The sequence below is a fragment of the Lissotriton vulgaris genome, chromosome 6 (assembly GCF_964263255.1).
Source record: "Lissotriton vulgaris chromosome 6, aLisVul1.2, whole genome shotgun sequence".
Taxonomy (NCBI): Eukaryota; Metazoa; Chordata; class Amphibia; order Caudata; family Salamandridae; genus Lissotriton; species Lissotriton vulgaris.
The window spans coordinates 496,093,471-496,114,765 of NC_141694.1; the positions used below are offsets into that span (position 1 = coordinate 496,093,471).

The 21,295-nt window shown below is 46.8% G+C and overlaps 1 protein-coding gene across 1 annotated transcript in view; it reads left to right on the forward strand.

The window, feature by feature from the left end:
• The window catches only part of DDX43 (DEAD-box helicase 43), a 995,487-nt gene that overhangs the window by 929,557 nt on the left and 44,635 nt on the right, over window positions 1-21,295 (forward strand). Inside the window, exon 16 of the mRNA XM_086925221.1 lies at window positions 6,573-6,709. Coding sequence (XP_086781347.1) covers window positions 6,573-6,686 — 114 coding nt within the window. The 3' untranslated portion in view covers window positions 6,687-6,709. The remainder of the gene's footprint in view (window positions 1-6,572; window positions 6,710-21,295) is intronic.

Below are 21,295 nucleotides of genomic sequence, written 5' to 3' on the forward strand. Positions count from 1 at the left end.
CACTTGTCTTTACTAAAAGATGGTGCTGATTTGCGCGATTTCATTCTTGGACCACGCAAACAGCGTCAAAAGTGTTTCATAGCGACCAGTATCTATGCGGCGTACAACAAGGCTTGGAAAGTCACACAAATTGAAACAGCTGAAAAAATACGAGAAATTGATCGTATTAATTTGGAAAAATCACTTTCTGTAGTGGACAATGGGTTAATGACTCTGTCCTCCAGAATATATTCGTTGGACAATATTGTGTCTTCTGCCTTTGATGTAATAGACAGAGACTTGCTAATGTTACAACATGGCCAATCTCAATTACATTCTATTGTACAATTGGGCTGGACGCTGCAAAATCTTCGTTCAGGCTATGTGCCTTGGCGTTTAATCAACACAACGTCATTATTTTCCATTTTTAACCTTACTGACAAACAAATCAGTTTGGCACAGAAAGGAGCAGACTATACAATCCTGAGCATCGAAAAACTTGAGATATTACCATTGACAATGTCAGAAAGTCCTGTCATTGAATGGATAATACACAGAATTATCACAATTCCGATAACAACTTTCCGATTTAAAAAGTGCCTTAAGTACATACCTACTGGCCAGTATGAACGATTGGGTAAAGGATATGTAAAATCAGAATGGAAATTACCATACACACATTCTTGCTATAGTGACAGCGACAAAAATGTATTTCTTAGTGGTGAAAACTGTAAACATTCACTAAGCGGTATACTTTTGTGCCAGGGTATTAATTTACATGGAGCCTGTGAAGGTAATTCTAACAACCTTTCATGCCACCAGCTACTCACACCTGCAACTCAGATAGAGCCCTTCTTTATGCAACTTGCAAACGGGAGTTACATTTTTAGAACGGATCACAGATGTTGTGGCCTTGTTCCAGGGAAAAGTTATCTAGTAAGCGTAACATCCATGGTCAAATGTTGTATGCTGGCATTGTTTCCGAGCGGGCTTGCAGACACAGAGACTCCCATCTGGCCTCGTCTGAATCTCTATTCTATACGAATTGATACTTTAAGCAAAATGAAGTCTGTGCTTTTACAGACAACAGTGCCCATAACGTCATCAAAAGAGACGTATGATCTTCTAGTTGCAAGGACAGCTACGGAAGTTCATGAACTTTTATAAACAAATTGCCCCGTGCATTTCGTAGAAATGCTTAGCCAACTCCTTAACATGTCTAGTGCCACAGGCATCCCAGGCATATTTAAGACGATTTTTACGGGACTGCTAACACCTTTTCAAACAATTCTGGGAATCGTTCCAAATTTTGTCCACTCTGTTTTTGGCGGCATACCCTTATTTTTGGGACTTGTAGCAGGCATTTTATTTTTGACCGTCCTGCTTCGTTATGGCAAGCCAAAGCTCAGACATAGCTCCCATGGGAATGGAAGAGACAATCCTAGCAATGCGCTACCGGGACAGGATAACTAACGTCCTTGGATTGGCCAGGCTGAGAGATCTAAACATGACCTGGTTCCTTTCATTCAGACCTATATGGCAGAACTGTATCTTACCGGTACTTCGATGTATGCTATGCGGAGATGAGTGCGTGTTGGACATCTGTCTTTCACTTCCATCAGCAGTACCAATGGACGTCGATACTTTGCTCAGTCCGATAACGGCTCACGCATTGTGTTGTCCCCAGCGGCTACCAATCCTGATGACGGCATTCGTTGAGACTCCTGTGCTACGACTAGGTGGTAACAGTGGAGCGAGTGACAAAAGCAGCATCACCCAGGTACGACCTTCTGTGAGCATTGCTGATCCTGACTATGATGACAGCAATCATTCTCACACCTGCCAAGTTACAGCACTATCGAATTTGGTTGAACTGTCACCTGATTTTGTAGCCCAATTCTTTGAGAGCCTGTCTGATATGATGTTCTCACCCGAACAGAAACAATAACTTTGGAGAAGTTGTCCGACACACAGCGTTCCCATGAACTCTGAATTCGGCCTTCAGTTTTGAACAACAAAAACTGCTAAAAGCGTTGGAACTCTATTTCCCCGTTCAAGCATTAATTCTTTTGAATTGAACACTTTTTAATATTGACCCTTTTTGGCACGATCGATTCTTTGCTTAAGGTAAAAACTATTCTTAGAGACCAGAAGCTTCAAACTTCTATTTCTAAACACATCTAGAGACATAATAACTTTACACCAGCCTCTAGCACATTTTATTGCAATGCATTTATATGTGATGATTTATCTCGCCCTTCTTCTGTTTCAGAGAGATTTCATGTGTAATTCTTTTTGCATAATCGTTCATTGATTTCATATGCTATAATTTTTGAATGATTTCTATGCTTCAAAAACGTACAGTACCTATAAGTTTCACGTATTACAATATACGCCTATTTCAAATGCTTTTATGTATTTTGGGGTGGGCAATGTTACACATGCATCTTATTGCTCTAGTTTTAGTAATTTGATGGACATGAACCCGTGGAGTGGGTGTTGTGTGCTTATCTAGGATCCTGATCGATACTGTGACCTTATGCTCCTATTCGGCTATAAATCCATTTATTCCCTATATTGGCATAACCGTTCAAGTGCGATATTCAGAAAGTCATCTCTGGCCTCACACGAACAGAGCCACATTCCAGAATAGTTTTCTCTGCCCCTTCCTTTGCAACCAATTAGTGCAATGACAGAGCAGAAGTCACTATCTGAGATTCCTAGATTAACGCTCCGAGTTCTTCAGCAAGATAAAAACTCAGCAAACCTGGAAATCCCCGCTTGCTGTGTTTTGATTAGAATGGAACTCTAATGAGCAACTGATAGCTATCACTTCCTAGTGACATCTTTAATTGACGTCTTATGTCCAGCAAACTTACGTCAAACATGGCACCTGTCGGGTATAAATATTACCAACGTTGCCTTAAGCAATTGCCTGTTGCTAGCTGTCTGCAGTACGCTAATGCTGCTGCTGTCCCGAAGCTGCTGATACCATTATCGCTGCTAAAGCGCGAACAATGGTGTGGTGAAACTAGGAGCTGAACAGCCGTCCCTCTGCGAAGAGCCCAGCAGATGCCAGCTGCCCGCGGACGCTGTCCCCCCTCCTCCTCCTCGACGCGCTGAAGAGAGACGCTGTCTTTCTCCTGCAGAGAAATCCATCTCCAGCGTTTCTGGTCTACCCTTGCGGGTGACTGGGATACCGAGTTCCCCTGAAGGAGATACCAGACCTCCATCATTCTATTCAGAGGTATGGTGTTGACTAAACCCTTAGTGAGAATTCTTGAAGCAAACCTTGGCAAAACCAAGTTAAACTAAAGCTACTTACTTACTCCCCTCCCACGTATTAGGCTTAGGTCAGGTACACTGGGGTAGGCGTAGTTAGAAGCACCAGTTGAGTATTTTAGCCTAATGTATATATGAATGTATATATGTTTTATTACTTTTAAACCATTGTATGGCTAAGAAACCATATTAATGCTTTTACAGTATTATCTCGCAATACTTATCTTACTGTACGTACTTTTTATAATAACAAGTCTTGCAATTGTGGCAATACATTTCTCTTGTATGAGAAGAAAGACTGTTCAATAAATGTTAACCCTTTCTTGACAAACGCCCGTCTCTCTATTCTCTACATATTGTGAAAGTAATCTGCACTAACCTGACTGAGTAAAATAACTGTCTATTGTTTCACACGACCCTAGAGATTGACTCTTTATCTGAGGAGCAAAGTTGTCATGTTGCACGGTTGTTGGAAAACTGAATCCCTTCTTGTCTGTGCCAGGGAAGCTGATCACTTCCTATTTCAGTCAAAGTTTCAAGTGACCTCTGAGCTAGTTGGTAACAAACCCAATTAAGTTTAGCATAGTCAGTAGAGGCCTGGAAGATCCGCACTTCTACGTCAATACTACTGTTTGTTATTCCAATGCGCAGGGCCTAGTGGGAAACTAGGAACTACACTACATTACTACCAGATAAGATCGTATGCAGAGCTCATAAATCTGCACCATGATATAATAGTACACTGCGTCTGGCCAAAGCTGAGTGTAAACATCTGGAGAGGCGATGGAGAAAGGGTTTTCCAACCCAGGATAGGATGGAGTACTTGCAAACTCTGAAAAAATATCATGGGCTTATTAGAAGGGCCAAGGCCATATACTCTCAGGATAGAATTGGGGCAGCGGAAAACTCCACGAAATAATTATTTAAGATCTATAAGGAGATCTCCTCCCTAGTGTGTACGGCCACACCGATTGCGGGTTCAGTTGAGTCCTGCAACCGAGTTGCGGATTTCTTCTCAGAGAGAGTGGAGAAAATGTACTCCACTTTTCCAGTGGCTGTGAAGAAGAGACATGAGTTTGTGGAACAGTTTGAAGGGGCTAGGAACAGTAATAGGATGGATAGTATCGCTGCTCCTCCCCCACTCCTCCACCCTCCAACCCCCCATCCCCCCTAGCCGCTTACTAAAATTTGCCCAAGTGTGAAGTACGGCTCATCTAGAGATCCTGCCTCACCCAAAATGCTGGGTGAGAGCATTACCATTCTTGAGCCCTTCATCAGGCATATTTTGGAGGTATCCTTCAGAACGCACACAGTGCCAGGTAGTTGGAAGAATGCAATTGTCCTTCCTCTACCGAAGAAACAGAATGTCAGCCCTGATAAGCTTTACAACGTACGACCTATCTCGCTGCTTCCTTATCTGGCTAAAGTGGTAGAGAAGGTAGTTAACCCTTTCCATGCTCATGACGAGCTCAGCTCGTCATGAGGCACAGTGGAGCTGTGCTGATGACGAGCTGAGCTCGTCATAAAATGATGTAAATCTGAATTCTTCAGCACCGGAGGGGAAAATGTGCAGCAGCGATGTGGTTAACCAACAACTGATGGCACATGTCGAGAAATCCAGCCTTCTGCGCCCCTCTCAATCTGGCTTTCGTGCATTACACTCGACAGAATCCGCTCTGCTCCTTGCCACTGAAGCCATTAGACAAGGAGTAGATGCAGGCCAAACAATGGCCCTGACACTTTTGGACCGGAGTGCCGCCTTTTACACTGTAGCTCATTACACCTTGCTGCAGTGTCTGAATAAGGGTGGTGTCTCAGGCCCGGCTCTAAAGTGGATGCAATCCTTCCTGGCAGAACGTAGCTTCCAGGTTAGGCAGGGCATTCACTATTCCCAAACCACCAAACTGGGACAGGGTGTGCCACATGGATTAGCCTTGAGCCCGACCCCGTTTAATCTATATGTAACTCCTTTGGCGGAGTTAGTGGAGGGCTTCAGGATTAGGTTTGTTTCGTACGCCGATGACACTCAACTGGTTGTCTCCCTATCACAGGCACCGGATCTGGCAGCTTCAAATTTTATGGCATGCGTGCAGGAGCTCTCCTCCTGGATGGACAACAACTGCCTGAAACGTAATGGAAATAAAACCGAGGTGCTTGTGGTGGGGGTGCTCTATCAGTATAGTCGTCGGCGTGGTGGCCCTCAAGTCTGGGTCCCACTCCCACGCTGTGCTCTCAGATAAAGAACCTGGGTGTATGGTTGGACTCTAATCGCTCTTACGAACATCAAATCAGGTGCGTAGTGGGTACATGTTTTGGAGTCCTTAAGGCCCTGCGGAAAACCCTGGGCCTACTCCCTATTGATGCCAGAAAGACCATGGTGCACGCCCTTGTGATGTCTCGCCTAGAATATGGTAACATACTTTATCTGGGTGCCACTGTCAAATGTATGAGTAGACTTCAGACTCTGGAGAATGCAGCCGCATGACTAGTCCTTATGCAACCTAGGAGGACTGCCTCCAAAATAGCTCTGACCTCCCTGCACTGGCTCCCAGTCAGGAAAAGAGTGCTGTTTAAGGCACTCTATACATGCCATCGCATCACCCAGGGTATTGGCCCCTCCGATCTGAGGAATCTACTTACACGATATGTGCCCACACGGCTCCTTATATCGAGTGTGACTGGTCTGCTACTTGTACCTAAGGTCAGGAAGCCCAGGATTGGGTGGCAGGTCCTTTCGGCACTTGGCGGCACAGAATTGGAACAAACTTCCCCTGAGCCTCCGGACGGAGTCATCAGAGGTCAAATTTATAAAAGGTCTTAAAACCTACTTGTTTTCGTGTCAATAGTGACTCTCCGACCAGGCCAGTGTTTTTTGGTACTGCTCTTCCTCTCACCATAGCGCGGGGACACACCGGTGGGTGTAACCAGGCGCTTTATAAACTCATTTATTATTATTATTATTATTATAGATCAGCAATTTAGAATAATTAGTTTAATTTCTATACTGGAACCTTCAGCTGTTGTATATTTTTTTTTTCTGTGTACTTTGACATTAACCATGTTGACAGCAACTTAAATTGGTTTCACAAGTTAAGCTGAGGAGTGTTTTTATATGTTTTACATTTTGATGATGACAAATGGTGTGGATATTGTAATTGACGCTTTCATTTTCAAACTGTGTTAAGACGTTAGTTCAATCAATAATATCATTTGTAAAGCGCACTACTCACCCGTGAGGGTCTGAAGGCGCTGGGATGGGGAATGCTGCTAGTTGATTCCTATAATTGTTTTTCACAACATATCTTTATCAGGAAGTTCCTGAAGAGCTTTGTTTGATGGCTCAAAGATTCGAGCAAAACAAAATCAAGAGAGAGAGTGAGAGGGAACTAACCAGACCCCGTGGTCGGTGGCGGAAGGATTATTAACATTCTTCAATTTCATGGGTATCGTAAGTACATTATTGTTGCACATAACCCTGTCCTATTTATATTTGCTGGCTTCTGCAAGGTTTGCTATATTGACCAAGTCAACCATAATGTTTTTATACTCTTTATGCATTTTGTATTGTATTTGCAGTTGTATTTCTGTAGCACTTCATACCCCATACCAGGTACCAGAAGTTCTTTAGTGAATGAGGACAACCCTGTTCCATGTAGGAGTGCTTGTTATTCTTATTCTGATTTCATAATAATAGCCTTCACACTGCAAATTATTTTTTTCCAACAAATTATTTTCCTCTTTTTAATAAATTTAATAATATATGATCTGCAACCACCATGAATCAACATAAGTGTGGGTGTACTTTAATGTACGATTAATTCAAATCTTTACAATATTAAAATCTTGCAATAATCAGACTGCTGAAACACTAACACATAAACTCAGTAAGAACAATGGTTCATTAAAAAGATGATCTGAAAGAGACAGTTGTTGATTCCTTACCTTTAGAATTCCCCCCAGGCATCAGTCTGGATCCAGAGAGTTTTCTTTAGCAGTACCCCTGAGTATCGGTAAGTGGCGTCAACTCCGCGTCTATCGTGGTCGTCGGGATGACGTCACGGTGCCTACTTTCAATGGCACCTTTTCATGCTGACTTCAGTTTTCTTCTCCCACGCCAGCCTAGCGCTGATCTGGGAAGAGCTACCCCTTAGCCATTTTTTGGTTAGCTTTTTGCAACTTTTTGTCAATGTCTTTTTTTAATATTCGGCTCCTGGTGCGCAAGGGATGTCCCTAAGTTGGGCCAACTTCAAGTCCTAAGGCGCCTGTCACAAGATGATTTCTGGGAGCTGGAGCGTCCCCTGCCCAACTCCATCAGTTCTACGAGGCCTTAGGTCTTTGGGCAGCCCGACTCCACCGCGTGCCTTTGGGCCCCACGTTGAGGACTGAATACCACGACTCACTGGACAGAACGATTGGCAAGTATGTAGCCTTTAGGCGATACACCTGGTTGAGGACATCTGGCTTTTCGGGGAATATCCAGTCAACTTTGATGGACATGCCCTATGATGGGCGTCGCATTTTTGGCGGCAAAGCAGACTCCGCTCTGGATTCCTTCAAAGATTCTAGGGCTACGGCCAAATCTTTGGGCCTCACTGCGTCTTCTCGCTTACTCCAGCCTGCTCCTTTCGTGGCTATGGAAGGGTACCTAACCACATCCGACCCAGTCTAGCTACCGGTTCATGCAAGCTGACCAGCCTCTGTGTTGCCGTGGACCCCAGTGACCTCGCAGGTCTGGGAGCCAGCAGGCGGACCAGTCCACCCTTTCCCCCTGCCGCAGCCTCCAAACCTTTCTAGTTCAACGTTTCACGCCCATCAACTGCCAGTTATAGGCAATATTCACCATCTCCTCCTGCTCCACTGGCAATCCATCATGTTGGACAGGTGGGTTTTGCAAATTGTCCGAAGGCGCTACTCCCTCTCCTTCCAGATTACCCCTCCATCCAAGAAGGACAAAGGCCTTCTTGGGCACCAGACCCTCGGCCTCTTCCTCCGGAAGGAAAAGTTCAAAATGCTCCAGTTGGCTGAGGTCCAGTCTGCCCACAGAGCCTAAATGGTGGCATTGGACTTGCAGGACACCTATTTCCATACTGCGGTCTTGTCAGATCATAGGCACTATGCTAGTGGATTATGCTAGATGGCATATGCAGGCTCCTCAGTGGGGCCTGAAGTTCCAGTGGGTGCTGCATCAGGGGAATCTTTCCAACCACATCTAGATCTCAGAGGGAACTGCACAACAACTGCAGTGGTGGTTAACAAACCCAGCTTGGTTCAGAGGCAGATCCCTCTCCTTTCTCCAACCAAATCTAACAGTGGTGACAGATGCATCAATCCTGGAATGGGGCGGCCATCTGGACGCTGCAGAGATCAGAGGCGTCTGGTCTCCGGCGGAGTCCAGATTCCATATCAACCTGCTAGAATTCCCGGCAATTTGACTTACACTGAATTGATACTTGTAAATTGATACTTGTATAGCGCACTACTCACCCGCAAGGGTCTCAAGGCGCTTTTACAAATACCGCTGTGGAACCCATCCTGGCTTTCCCTGTGAGGCGTCCACTCCTGGGCACCCCCAAGGTGGAGGCCTTAGCGTTGTGGAGATTAAGCAAGCTATTGCCCAGAGTTGCAGAGTGGGACTCCATGATTGGAATAGGCACCGAGGCGAGAATTATCAGGTCTGTGGAATTTTGAGCCCAAGACCCGCAGAGGCGGGGAATTGAACCCTGGTCCCGGGCTAGACCTCTACATCAGGGTCTGCCGCTCTAATCATTGAGCCACAAGGCATTCCTTCCCTCTCTAAAAGGGAAAAGTGGTGCAGGTGTTCAAAGACAACACCACCGCCATTTGGTACTGCAGCAAACAGGGCAGGCTGGAGTCATGGACCCTCTGTTAGGAGGTTTTCCACCTCTGGACATGACTGGAATATCAGGGCATGACCCTGGTGGTTCAACACCTGGCGGGTTCTCTGAACACCAGGTTGGACGAACTGACCAGTTGGTACTTGGCCGATAACTAATGGCGTCTTCATTTGGAGGTGGTGCAAGGTCTCTTTCAGGGTTTGGTTAGATCTGTTTGCCACCGAAGAGAACTGGCAATGTCGGCAGTAGTGCACGTTGGTGTTTCCAAGGTAGCACTCACTTAGTGATTCTTTTCGCGCGAGTCGACCTGGCGCCTCCTGCACGCTTTTCTGCCTGTACCACTTCTGCCCCGAGTGCTCAAGAAGATAAAGTGCGACCGGGCCCAAATTATTTTTGTGGCTCCGGACTGGGCACGAAGAGTCTGGTAACCCAAGCTCCTTAGTATGGCCATCGATCCTCCGATCTGACTGCCCCTTCGGGTGGATCTTCTGCCGCAGCAGCAGGGGACAGTTCTTCACCCGAACCTGTCCAGTCTCCTCCTCCTTGCATGGAGATTGAGCGGCAAAAGTTGACGCTTTTGACCTTCCTCCCGAAGTCTGTAATGTCATCTTGGCAGCCAGGCGTCCCTCCACTAAATCGATAAACGCCTGTAGATGGAACAAGTTTCTGGCATGATGCACAGCAAAGGCTGTGGATCCCCTTTCTGCCCCTCTTTCAGAGGTTCTTTTGTATATACTTTCTTTTCCCCAGCAGGGCTCTACTCTGGGCACTCTCAAAGCCTATCTTGCTGCTATCTCTGCTTTTCTTCAGCTGCCAGATCAACCATCCGTATTCAAGTCTCCTATTGATAATAGCTTCTTTAAGGGCATTGCTCATCTATTTCCTCCATCTCCTTTCATAATTCCCCAGTGGGACTTGAATCTTGTTCTCACATATCTTATGTGTGCTCCCTTCGAGCCTCTTCATAACTGTTCTCCCAGGCTCCTTACTCTCAAAACTGCCATCCTTGTGGCCATCACCTCTGCTTGCAGGGCGAGTGAGCTCCAAGCTCTGTCTTCCAAGTCCCCTTTCTTCTCTGTGCATCCAATGAAAGTGGTGCTTAGAACGAGGCCTTTGCTTCTTCCTAAAGTGGTTACGCCATTTCATGTAGGACAATCTATTACTTTGTCCACTTTTTACCACCTCTGCACCCTTCCAGGGAGGAGAGACTCCACCGTCTGGACCTTAAATGTGTGCTGCTTGCAGGGTGAGTGAGCTCCAAGCTCTGTCTTCCAAACCCCCTTTCTTCTCTGTGCATCTGATGAAAGAGGTGCTTAGAACGAGGCCTTTGTTTCTTCCTAAAGTGGTTACGCCATTTCATGTAGGACAATCTATTACTTTGTCCACTTTTTACCACCTCCGCACCTTCCAAGGAGGAGGAGAGACTCCACCGTCTGGACCTTAAATGTGTGCTGTCATTGTACCTTGACCTCACAAAAGATTTCAAGGTGGATGATCAACTCGTTATTGGATGTGTAGGTGCCAAGAAAGGCCGGGCTGTTCAAAAACGTACCATCTCTTGATGGGTTGTCCTTTGCATAAAGATCTGCTATGCTTTAGCTGAGAAGGATCCTCCAGTGGGGTCGCATGCTCATTCCACAAGGGCTACAGCAGCAACCACTGCATTGGCACGTGGAATCCCACTCAATATCTGCCAGGCTGCAACATGGGCATCGCTGCACCCATTTACCAGACATTACTGCCAGGACAGCCAAGTCAGGAGGGACAGCTATTTTGCCTGTTCGATCCTCCAGGACTTTTTTGTCTGAACTTGGTTCGCTGACCCTCTTCCGGGGATGGTATTGCTGGGGTATCTTTTCTGATGGTAAGGAATCTACAACTAACTGTCTCTTTCTGATGAACAAGTTAATTACTTTCAGTAACGATGTATGTGTAAGAGATATATGTTAGTTGTAGTTTCCTTACTGACCCACCCATCCTCCCCGCAAACTGATTTCTAGGGATAGGGACTCCCATACAGGGAGGGCCCTAGTTTTGGCGCACCAGTGGTCAGTGTCTTGCATGGCTCTGCACTTACGGCATGGAAAGTTGTGTCAGAACTGACGTCACCGCGCAGGGATGAAGTCTAAGTAGCCTCCAGAACATCATCTCTGCAACCATGACAACGGACACAGAGTCGACCGACGCCACCTACTGACGCCCAGGGGTACTGCTAAAGAAAATTCTTCGGATCCAGACTACCGCTTGGGGGAAATTCTAAAGATAAGGAATCTACAACTAAGATATGTCTCTCACAGATACATGGTTACCGAATGTTCGGTGCATTTGCCAAGAGACTCATTAAAACAGATTGGATTTTTAGGCAAAATGTTTAAAATCTGGTAGATCTAAGAGAAGGAAGAAATGTAACGGCGTTGAATTAAATGCAAACAGAGCTTTTAAGTGCTTAAACGCAGCTGAAATACTGGCTATGGTAGTCCTGGGTTCAGCTCTCAGACCCGTACTGAGTGATTAGCAACTACATTACATGACAAGACAATTGAGGACCATGTTTAGCAGCTTAGAGTCTTCAGCTGGCGTAGCTATAAAGTGCTTGTTCTCCACTTTAAAAAATGGCTGCTACAGAACCACGAACGACTTTAGCGGCTAAACATTTTTAAAAAAGGGCTGATTTGGTAGTATGGCCTCTAAAGTACATGCAAAGGCCAATTGGCTGCCAGATTATCAAAGTCTTGACCAACCAGTTTGAGCACAGTTATTTTATCGATAGTTAGCCAGTTCCAGGGTCAGCTGTCTCTGGAGGTAAAATGCTGCTTTTATTCACCTCTTCTAAGTAGGATTGTGTGAGGCTGATTAATTTTCGGGGGAAAATGCTTTTACTCTGAAGTTTTTACTTCGTAGTACATTTTCCACACATTTTTCACATCGTAAAGACTGTTGGCATGCAAGCCAATTACAATGCAAGACAAAAACACACATTTGACGATAATTAAAAAAGGGAATTCCCTCCCCCCCCCCCCCCCCCCACCCCCCTCATCAAAATATATGTTCAAATACTACCAAATGTGTAAACGGCAAATGTAATTAAATATTACAAATTAATGTATACATTTTAAACAGTAGGTGGCAGTGTGAAACTGTGATAGAATTTTTCAGAGATAGGAACCGTGGTAAAAGTATGCGTGGTAGTGGAATGTGTGGTGAAGTTGTTTCTAATGTGAATGAATGTAAATGCGTGGTAGTGGTATATGTTGTAGAATGTGCGATGTAAAGACGTCCGTGGTGAAGGAAGGTATGGTAATGTCACACAACCGTATTTTCCAATTCTTGCCTGTTCCATCAGCTCCGTAGTAGTGAACACCAGGTTTATGGCCTGATGCAATGGGTGAGAAAACATGGTTTTTAACAACCTGTAGCATAGTAGTAAAAGTTATGGGTAACAGCATAATATCAATCAATCAATCAATTAATCAATCAAGGTTGGTAAAACGCAACTACTCACCCGTAAGGGTCTCAAGGCGCTGGGGGTGAGGGGGTGGCTCCGTTGAGTTATGAGGTCATCCAAAGAGCCAGTTCTTGAGGTCCTTTCTGAACTAGGGCAATGCGGGAGTTGCAGGCGGAGGGTATTCCAGGCTTTGGCTGCCAGGTAGGAAAAGGACTTTCCTCCCGTTCTCGTCTTGTTCTTATGTGGGACAGTAGCCAGAGAGAGCTGGGCTGATCGTAGGTGTCTTTTTGATGCGTGGAAGAGGAGGCGGATGATCAGGTATGCGGCTCCAGTGTTGTGAAGTGCCTTGTGTGCATGGGTGAGGAGGCTGAAGGTTATTAGTCTTCAACTGGAATCCAGTGGAGATCGCAGAGGTGTTTGTTGGGTGATGTGACTGCGACAGGGGATGTTGAGGATCAGTCTGACTGCGGCATTCTGGACAGTCTGGAGTTTGCAAAGGAATTTCTTGTTTGGTACTAGTATAGAGAGCGTTGCCATAGTCAAGTCTATTGCTGATGAGTGCATGCATGTGTGACAGTTTTTCTGGATTCAGTGGGATTCATCTTGAAGTCCTTCAAAGCATGCGGAGGGTGTTGAAGCTGGTCAAGGATACGGCGGTTCATTGTGAGCGATGAGTCTAGTATGATGCCGAGGTTTCGTGGGTGTATCGTCACAGTGGGGGGATTTCCAAGGGCGGAAGGCCACCACGAATAGTTCCATGCAGAGGGGGTGGAGCCAAGGATGAGGACTTCTGTCTTTTCTGAGTTGAGTTTGAGGCACCTGTTCTTCATCCAGGTGGTGACGGCTTTCATCCCTTTTTGGAAGTTGTGTTTGGTGATATTGGGTTTGTTGGTGAGGGAGAGAATCAGCTGGGTGTTGTCGGTATAAGAGACGATGTTGGGCTCGTGGTTGCGGACGATAGTTGCGAAGGGGGCCATGTAGACGTTGAAGAGGGTAGGGCTCCCTCCCTCCGGAGAGGTAGGGAGGGAGTTTGACCAGCTGAGTTCTGCTGGTGATGAAGGAGCATATCCAATTGACTGGCTTGCCGTGGATTCCGGCGTCGTGGAGTCTGGTGGCTAGGGTGAGGTGGGGGATCGTGTTAGGCAGCCGAGAGGTCCAGGAGGATGAGGACTGCTGTTTCTTCCTGATCGAGGAGGGAGGGGATGTCATCCGTGGCTGCGAGTAGGGTGGTCTTGGTGCTGTGGTTGTTTCGGAATCTGGATTGGGAGATGGCCAGGAGGTTGTTAGCTACAACGAAGTTTGCTAGCAGGGTGTTGACTGTCTTTGAATTGAATTGGAAGGTTCATATATAGCGCATGGCTACTCGGAAGCATCCCAGCGCTTGAAGAAGGATGGAAATTGATGCAAAGACTAGGAAAAGGGAAGACTGGTTTATGGCCTAGGAAACAATGATGTTTTTAGTTGTTTTCAGAACACCAGAAGACTGGGTTCTAGACGAAGTGATAGTGGTAGGGCGTTCCATAGTTTCGCCGCGTTTCGGGAGAAAAGGCGGTCCCCAGACCGGACTTTATTGGTCCTGGGCGTTATGAGGAGGTTTTGGTGGTTAGAGCGAAGGTGCCTCGATGGAATGTATGGTCTGATCATATCCTTCAGAATGGGGGGGCCGTTCCCATGGAGAGTTTTATGAACCAGACAAAGAGTCTTGAAATGGATTCGCTCCTTTATTGGGAGCCAGTGTAAAGCCCTTAATGCAGGGGCATTCTTTTCGATGATCTTGACTGTGAATAGAAGCAGTTCTTGTGGTCGTCGGGTCCGTGGAGTCCGTGGGTCCGTGGAGTGTTTCTCCAGGAAGGGGAGACAAAGGCGTTTTTCCAGTCGTCGTGGAAGGTGGCGGTCTTGAAGGAGCAGTTGATTTTCCAACGTAGTTCGGGTGCGATGGCCGAGGCGTCTTTTCTCTTGTGAACTGTGGAAATTAAAATCAAACCAGACCTCAACCTAAGAAGATTTGTTTGGACTCCCTGTTTTTCCTTTGAGACTTTCTGGATTTAGAACATACAGGACGCTGAGACTTTACTGATTTTGCTAGAAAAATACTTATATTACCTAAATTTGAAATAATGATATTGGTGTGCTCAGGTGTTGTGCATATATATGTTTGACCTGGGTTCATTTGAATCCTGGGACTGAATGACACTTTGGTGGGTAGGTGTCGTATACCTTTTGAACACCCCAGCCACCGTTGCTTTCTGTCATTTACCTATGTCCATATTACAATTAGCTTAACCTTGTGATGTGCGGTTCAAATCAAGCAAACCCATTTGTTTTATATGTAGTGGGGGCAGGGGTCTGAGGGTCCTCCGAAGTGGATGCTTTTCATGGTCTTCAAGGTGGTTTCTGTCATGAGCGGGATCCATTTGAGCAGGGTCTGTTGGGTGACGTCGCATGAGGGGGGCGCTCGAGCAGTGAGGTGGTCTTGGTTTTCGAAGTTGTCGTAGATCATCTTAATGTTGTGGTGGAAGAAGGTGCTGAGTCTGTTACAGAGGTCTTGAGAGGATGGGACGTCTGTTGTTTCGCTGCAGAGTTTGGCAAATTACTTGGTGATGGAGAAGAGCTCTTTGGTGTTGTGTGAATTGGTGAGGATTCTGTCTTGAAGGGATTTCTTCCATGTGGATTTGATAAGTTGATGGTGTGTGGTGGTCTGCTTTGTAGGCGCTGTGTGTTTCCGGGGTTTTGTTGTTCCTCGTTGTTTTTCCGAGTCATCTGCAGGAGCGCCTGGATTCTTGGAGTATAGGGGTGAACCAGCTTGCTTTCTGGATGTGTCTACCTGTGCCTTTCTTGAGGGGGGCGAGTGTGTCAGCGCAGTTCGTGATCCAGTGGTGGAGGTTGCGTGCTGCTGTGTTTGCGTCTGACATACTCAGTGGTGGGGTGCTAACGAGGGCGGAGGTAAGCTGGTCTTCGGTGACTTTGTTCCAGCTTCTGCAGGGGAGGCGGTGGGCGTGCTTGTGTACTGTGTTTTTTTTGTAGGAGAAGTGGATGCAGTGGTGACCTATCCAGAGGAGTTCCGTGTGTGGCTGTACGAGACGCTGTTCCCTCCGGTGATGACGGGGTCGAGTGTGTGTCTTACTGTGTGCGTGGGGGCGGTGACTAGTTGTTTCAGTCGTATGTTGGCGAGGTTCTCTAGGAGGCAGGCAGTGTTTGAGTTGTCGTTATTATCCAGGTGGAAGTTTAGGCCTCTGAGTAGGATGTAGTCTGTGGGTGCGAAGGCGTGGGGTGCGAAGAGGTCAGTGATGGTATCGGTAAAGGGAACGCAGGGGCCGGGTGGCCTGTAGATGAGGGTTCCGCAGAGAGTCTTTTTGGGGTTGGTATGGATCTTGAAGTGGGGGTGCTCCATGTGTGTCGTTGTGTTGTCCGGAAGGGTGGTCATGCAGAGGGTGCTTTTGTGAATAACGGCGATGCCTCCTCCTGGACAGATGGGGTGATACTTGCGCAAGATCTTGTATCTGTCGGGGATGGCAGTGGCAATATCAGGTACAGAGCTGGCATTGGTCCAGGTTTCCATGAGGAAGGCGACGTTGGGTGAGTAGGTGTTGAAGGTCCCAGATTTCTATAGCGTGCTTGTGGATGTTGAGGAGGATGCAGTTGAGTGGTTTGTGAGCAGTGATGGCTGGGAGATGCTGCTGGGGTACAGAGGTGGGTGAAGGTGCAGCAGCAGTGGAGACCGGAGAGAGGGCCGAGGGTGTTGGTCAGTGTCCAGAGCTGGCAGTTATTGCATCTGGGCTTGAGATCATGGAGGGTGCTGGAGTTGTAGCAGAGGCGAGTCAGAGGACCAGGGTCGCTGGAGCTGGTCGCAGATGGGCTTGCCTTAGGCTTTCCAGCGGCACGCCCGCTACGCGCAGCCACTCTTAAGTAAGAATCAAGCTAAGGGCGGGTCAGGCAGGAGCGGGAAGGACACAATGGAGGGGGAAGAGGCCACAGGGGCATCAGCAGCGGGGGAGATCAAAGGAAAGTGAAAAATGAAAATGAAGAAAAGAGTGAAGTGAAAAGGAGAAAAGTGACAGAAGGGCAGAAAGAAGGAAAGAGGAAAAGGGGCACAAAAAGAAAGATGCAAGAAACGCCGAGGCGCCGAAGAGCAGAGTTCTCTCCGAATGGAACATCAGGGAGGAGGCACAGGTAGGAGCCTGCGGTTGGAGGAGGGCCTTGAACACCCTGCAACAGAGCTCAGGGGGCAGCACTTAGTGGTGGAGCTGTACGGGGGAAAGCTGTCACAATGACCAGGTCAGTGGTCTTGCTCGTCTTGCAGTGCAGCGCCCGCCATTAAGGATTGGGGGAGGGCAGGTCAGCTGGTAGGCCGGAGCGGGAAGGACACACTGGATTATGGAGGACCCGCAGGGACAGCAGTGGCGGGGTAAAACAAAGGAAAGAGTGAAAAGTATAAAAGTGACAGAAGAGCAGAACAAAGGAAGTGAAATTGAAGGAAAGAGTGAAGTGAAAAGGAGAAAAGTAACATAAGGGCAGAACGAAGGAAATAGGAAAAGGGGCACAAATGGAAAGAGGCAGAGCAGGAGAAAGGCAGAGTGCTCTCGCACTGGACCACCAGGGATGAGGCGGAGGGCCTTGAACACCCTGCGGGGGAGCACTTAGCGGTGGAGCTGTGCAGGAGGAAAACATTCACACTGCCCAGTTCAGTGGTCTTGCTCCCTAATAAGTGATTAAATAATATTAATAATAATATCACCATTTGTAGAGCACGAACAGCTACCTCCAGCAGAGGTGTCCCGCGCTATAGCAATAGATAGTGAGCCGCCTGGCCGTATCTCGCCAGAATCCTGAGAACAGTTTAAACTAGACTGAAAAGCCATGTTTTTACAGCTTTCCTGAATAGTGGTTCTGACTTAATTTGCCGCAAGCAGTTAGGCAGGGAGTTCCATAGATTGGATGCCCCCACTGTAAAAGTTTTGCCGCCGAGGCGGGCTTTACTAACACGCGGAATACAAAGCAGATTTTGGAGAGTTGGACCTCAAGGCGCGATTCTGTTTGTAGAGGCATAACCGTTGTCTCAAATAACTGAATATAACTGGGGGATTGAATTGAGACCCTACCTTGCTGCCGACCTCGCTGGGGACAGAGAAGCGAGAACTGTATATTGCCCACAAACGCTGCCAGACACCACCAACGGTCACTCCACGCCGCCGCAGCCTCTCCACTCGTGCGCGGCCACTGTGATTGGAGGACCGAGGGGAGCTGGGAACTACACATCCCAAGCTCCCTCGCGGCCCTGACAAGGGGGATTTCGCACCAGGAGGCACCATAAAACCGACGTCACGCCCCGGTGGAGCGGAGGATTGAATTGAGACCCTACCTTGCTGCCGACTTCGCTGGGGACAGAGAAGCGAGAACTTTATTGCCCACAAACGCTGCCAGACACCGCCACCGGTCACTCCACGCCGCCGCAGTCTCTCCACTCGTGCGCGGCCGCTGTGATTGGAGGACCGAGGGGAGCTGGGAACTACACATCCCAAGCTCCCTCGCGGCCCTGACAAGGGGGATTTCGCGCCAGGAGGCGCCATAAAACCGACCTCACCCCCGCGTTGCGGGAGCGCGCAGGAGCGCCGGGCAAAGCCCAGGCAAAGGGCGGGCCCTCTACGGCCAGAAGAGGCTGGGCTGGGGCACCCCCCTAAATTCTTCCTACTGTCACACACAAGGTATCACTGCAATCAGTTCATTAAACGGATACTCAAGCTGCCCATGTTGTGTCTGACTGGTGACCGAGTATGAGGAAGGTAACCAAAAGCTCCACGATGCCCACCTTAAGATCTAGTACCAAACAAAAGGTGGACACCCCACAGCCAGTACCTACACTCACAGCAATTGACAAAATGCTACAGCAGACAATAGGGGTTGTAACCAATGCGATAGCAAACACAGAGAGAAGGATTGTCCCTACCACCAATGACAATTATCCAAGACACACAAGAAGCGGCAACTGATCTCTCAGTAGTCACTTTAGATGCTACAGATGACCCAGACACTAGCCTTGGTGTCACTTCCTCCTTTGCTGAGCTTCCATGTGCCCAGGCGCCAACTGAGAACACGAGGGATACCGTGAATATCCATACCAATTTAAGCACCATATGTGACACAGAAAAGGCGATCTCAAATAACATGGAAAAAAAAGGCCCAGAGAAGGTCAAAAACAGGGGGGAAAAAAGGGACAAAACAAAATAATAAATCATAATTTAGTGGCACCCCTAACCACCTCCACACCAGGAATACCCTGCTGGGTTGCAAATATGGTAAGCAGATCTAGAAGACACAATCACTGCCCTGATCAAACCCCTTATGTCTAAAAATCGACAGACTAACATCTTTAATAAACAATAAGGGGGTTGGCCCCACTAGGCAATTGGGACATGATAATGCATCATCAAAAGCGGGACAAGACAGGGGCATGTCCAACAAGGGACCAAAAGACAAGGCAGCACTAACTAATGAATCTACTGCAGACAAACTAAAGAAAGTCAGGCAAATGAATACCCAAATAGTACAAAAAGCCCCCATCTAACCCTTGCAGCTCTAATGAGACAACACAGGGCCAAACAAAACAATGCAAAGGAACTCCCCAAGTTTCAAATGAAAAAACAGATCAAACCCCAAAAGAAAAGACTACGGCAAACCCCCCTCCATTAAAGAATGCACCTGAAAAAATAAGATCGACCCGATTTCGGTCAATCAATCTTCCACCTGAAGCTTTGCCCTTTGTGGTCGTATTGACAGGAGTTCCACCACTAAAAGAGGGAAAAAGGGAAACGCACTTGGAACTAAGAAATAAATGTTTGCAATGGCTGCAGATAAATAGACCCCTACCTCCAAATATCTGTGGCGAAATACTTACAGTAAGAAGGGGGGAGTGGATCGGGACAGGAATAAAAACAATAGCAGGGGACATGATAACAGTCAACTTTAGAGACATTGCAGCAGTGAATTATATATGCAATGCACCCCCTAGAAGATCTCACACACAAATTCACCCCTTACACTTATCATATTTTTACCCGTATACACCCCAAAGACCAGTGCAGACAAATAGAATTCCTATGAGCAGGGTTCAACAGATGGAACCTCTGTACAGACCCGCCCAATGGCAAATGCCTTACCAAGCCACTCCAGTTTGACCCTTCCCTACCTCAGCATGTGCACTGGAACAGGTTCAGTGCTCTTGAAGAGGTGGACTGACTTGCACTGGAGGAAACTAGTACTCTAGACCCCATAATGAGACTAGAGGAGGAAGGGTTCACTGGAATAGGAACTGGCACATTGAGTTCCTCAGGACATAGTGATGGTAGGGGGGTCAGTAAAAAGAATTTGAAAACAAAAAAGGGGGGAAAGAAAATAATAGAGCAATTAGATCAAAAGACAACCCCTGATCGAATTAGACGGAACAGTGACATTACGCCAGAACTCCGTACTAACATAACATCTATAGAGGAAGATAAGGAAGAGCATTCACTAAGGGGTTTAATAGAGCTTCCCCTGGGGGATAACTATGATAATCTTCGAATCATATCCTGGAATATTGCAGGACTAGCAGCTGAATTTGAATCCCAGGAATCGCGGAACTCCATAAATAACTTCCAAATCATATGCCTGCAAGAAACCTGGGCGGTTGACCCAAATCTGTTTAGTACAGAGGGGTATGAATGTTTTTCTGTCCCGGCCATAAAATCACCATCGGGGAGAGTGATTGGGGGACTAATAATGTATGTTGACCTCCACATGCAAGGAACCTGGTTTAATTATAACTGGGATTCACGAAACATACAAGCTGTAGGGTATCGCTTTAAAAGGTTCAATCTCCTTTTACTTATTTACTTATTTACTTATTTATTTATTTTACTTATTGGTACAACGCTGTAGGCACGATGGGAAAGGGGACCATCACAAAAGAACTGGACTCCCGCCTAGAAAAGCTGGACCTATTAAATAAGACACCAAACTCCCCCAGTATAATACTTACGGGGGATTTTAATTGTCATCTTTGTGACAACCTAAAACCATTTAATAGGGATTGGTCACGATGCACTGTAGCAAAAGGCCCACATTTTGCACACACAACTGAGGGATGGGACTTAGAGAAACTAACAAAAAGGCACAACCTGGCCCATACTATGGACCTGATAGAGTTAGGCGAAAATGGAGACCTCAACCCAACATTTATAGGCAGAGGCTGTCATTCGTATATTGACTTTATCTTCGCCTCACCCCTCATAAAGAGAAGCAATAGCAGTATGGCCATAGACATAAGCATCTTTAGCGACCACAACCCTTTGACACTAGCATTAAAAGGCTTTAATTTTAAAAAATCCATATGTAGAACAGATATTATAGAAAAGGCAGTGGACCAGGGAAGGAGGATTAAGTGGGCCAAGATAGACGGAGACAAATTCTACAGAAGACTAATAACAGAAGGACAAAACGCTATAAACACATGCCTCGATCCCAGCGTGGGAGGAGCAACAGTGGTTAGTGCATTTGAAGAAATCGCACGCCATGTAGACAATTTATTAAAGACCTCTAAAGACAGTAAAGCACCCTCTACCCTGCGCTGGTTCGACTCGGATTGTACCAAGGCGCATAAAAACCTCAAACTTAGTCTCCAGTCTAAACCCAGGGATAATCTTAAAGTAGTTCAGTATAGAACTGAATATAAAAAAGCACTGAGATGCCGCAAAAAGAT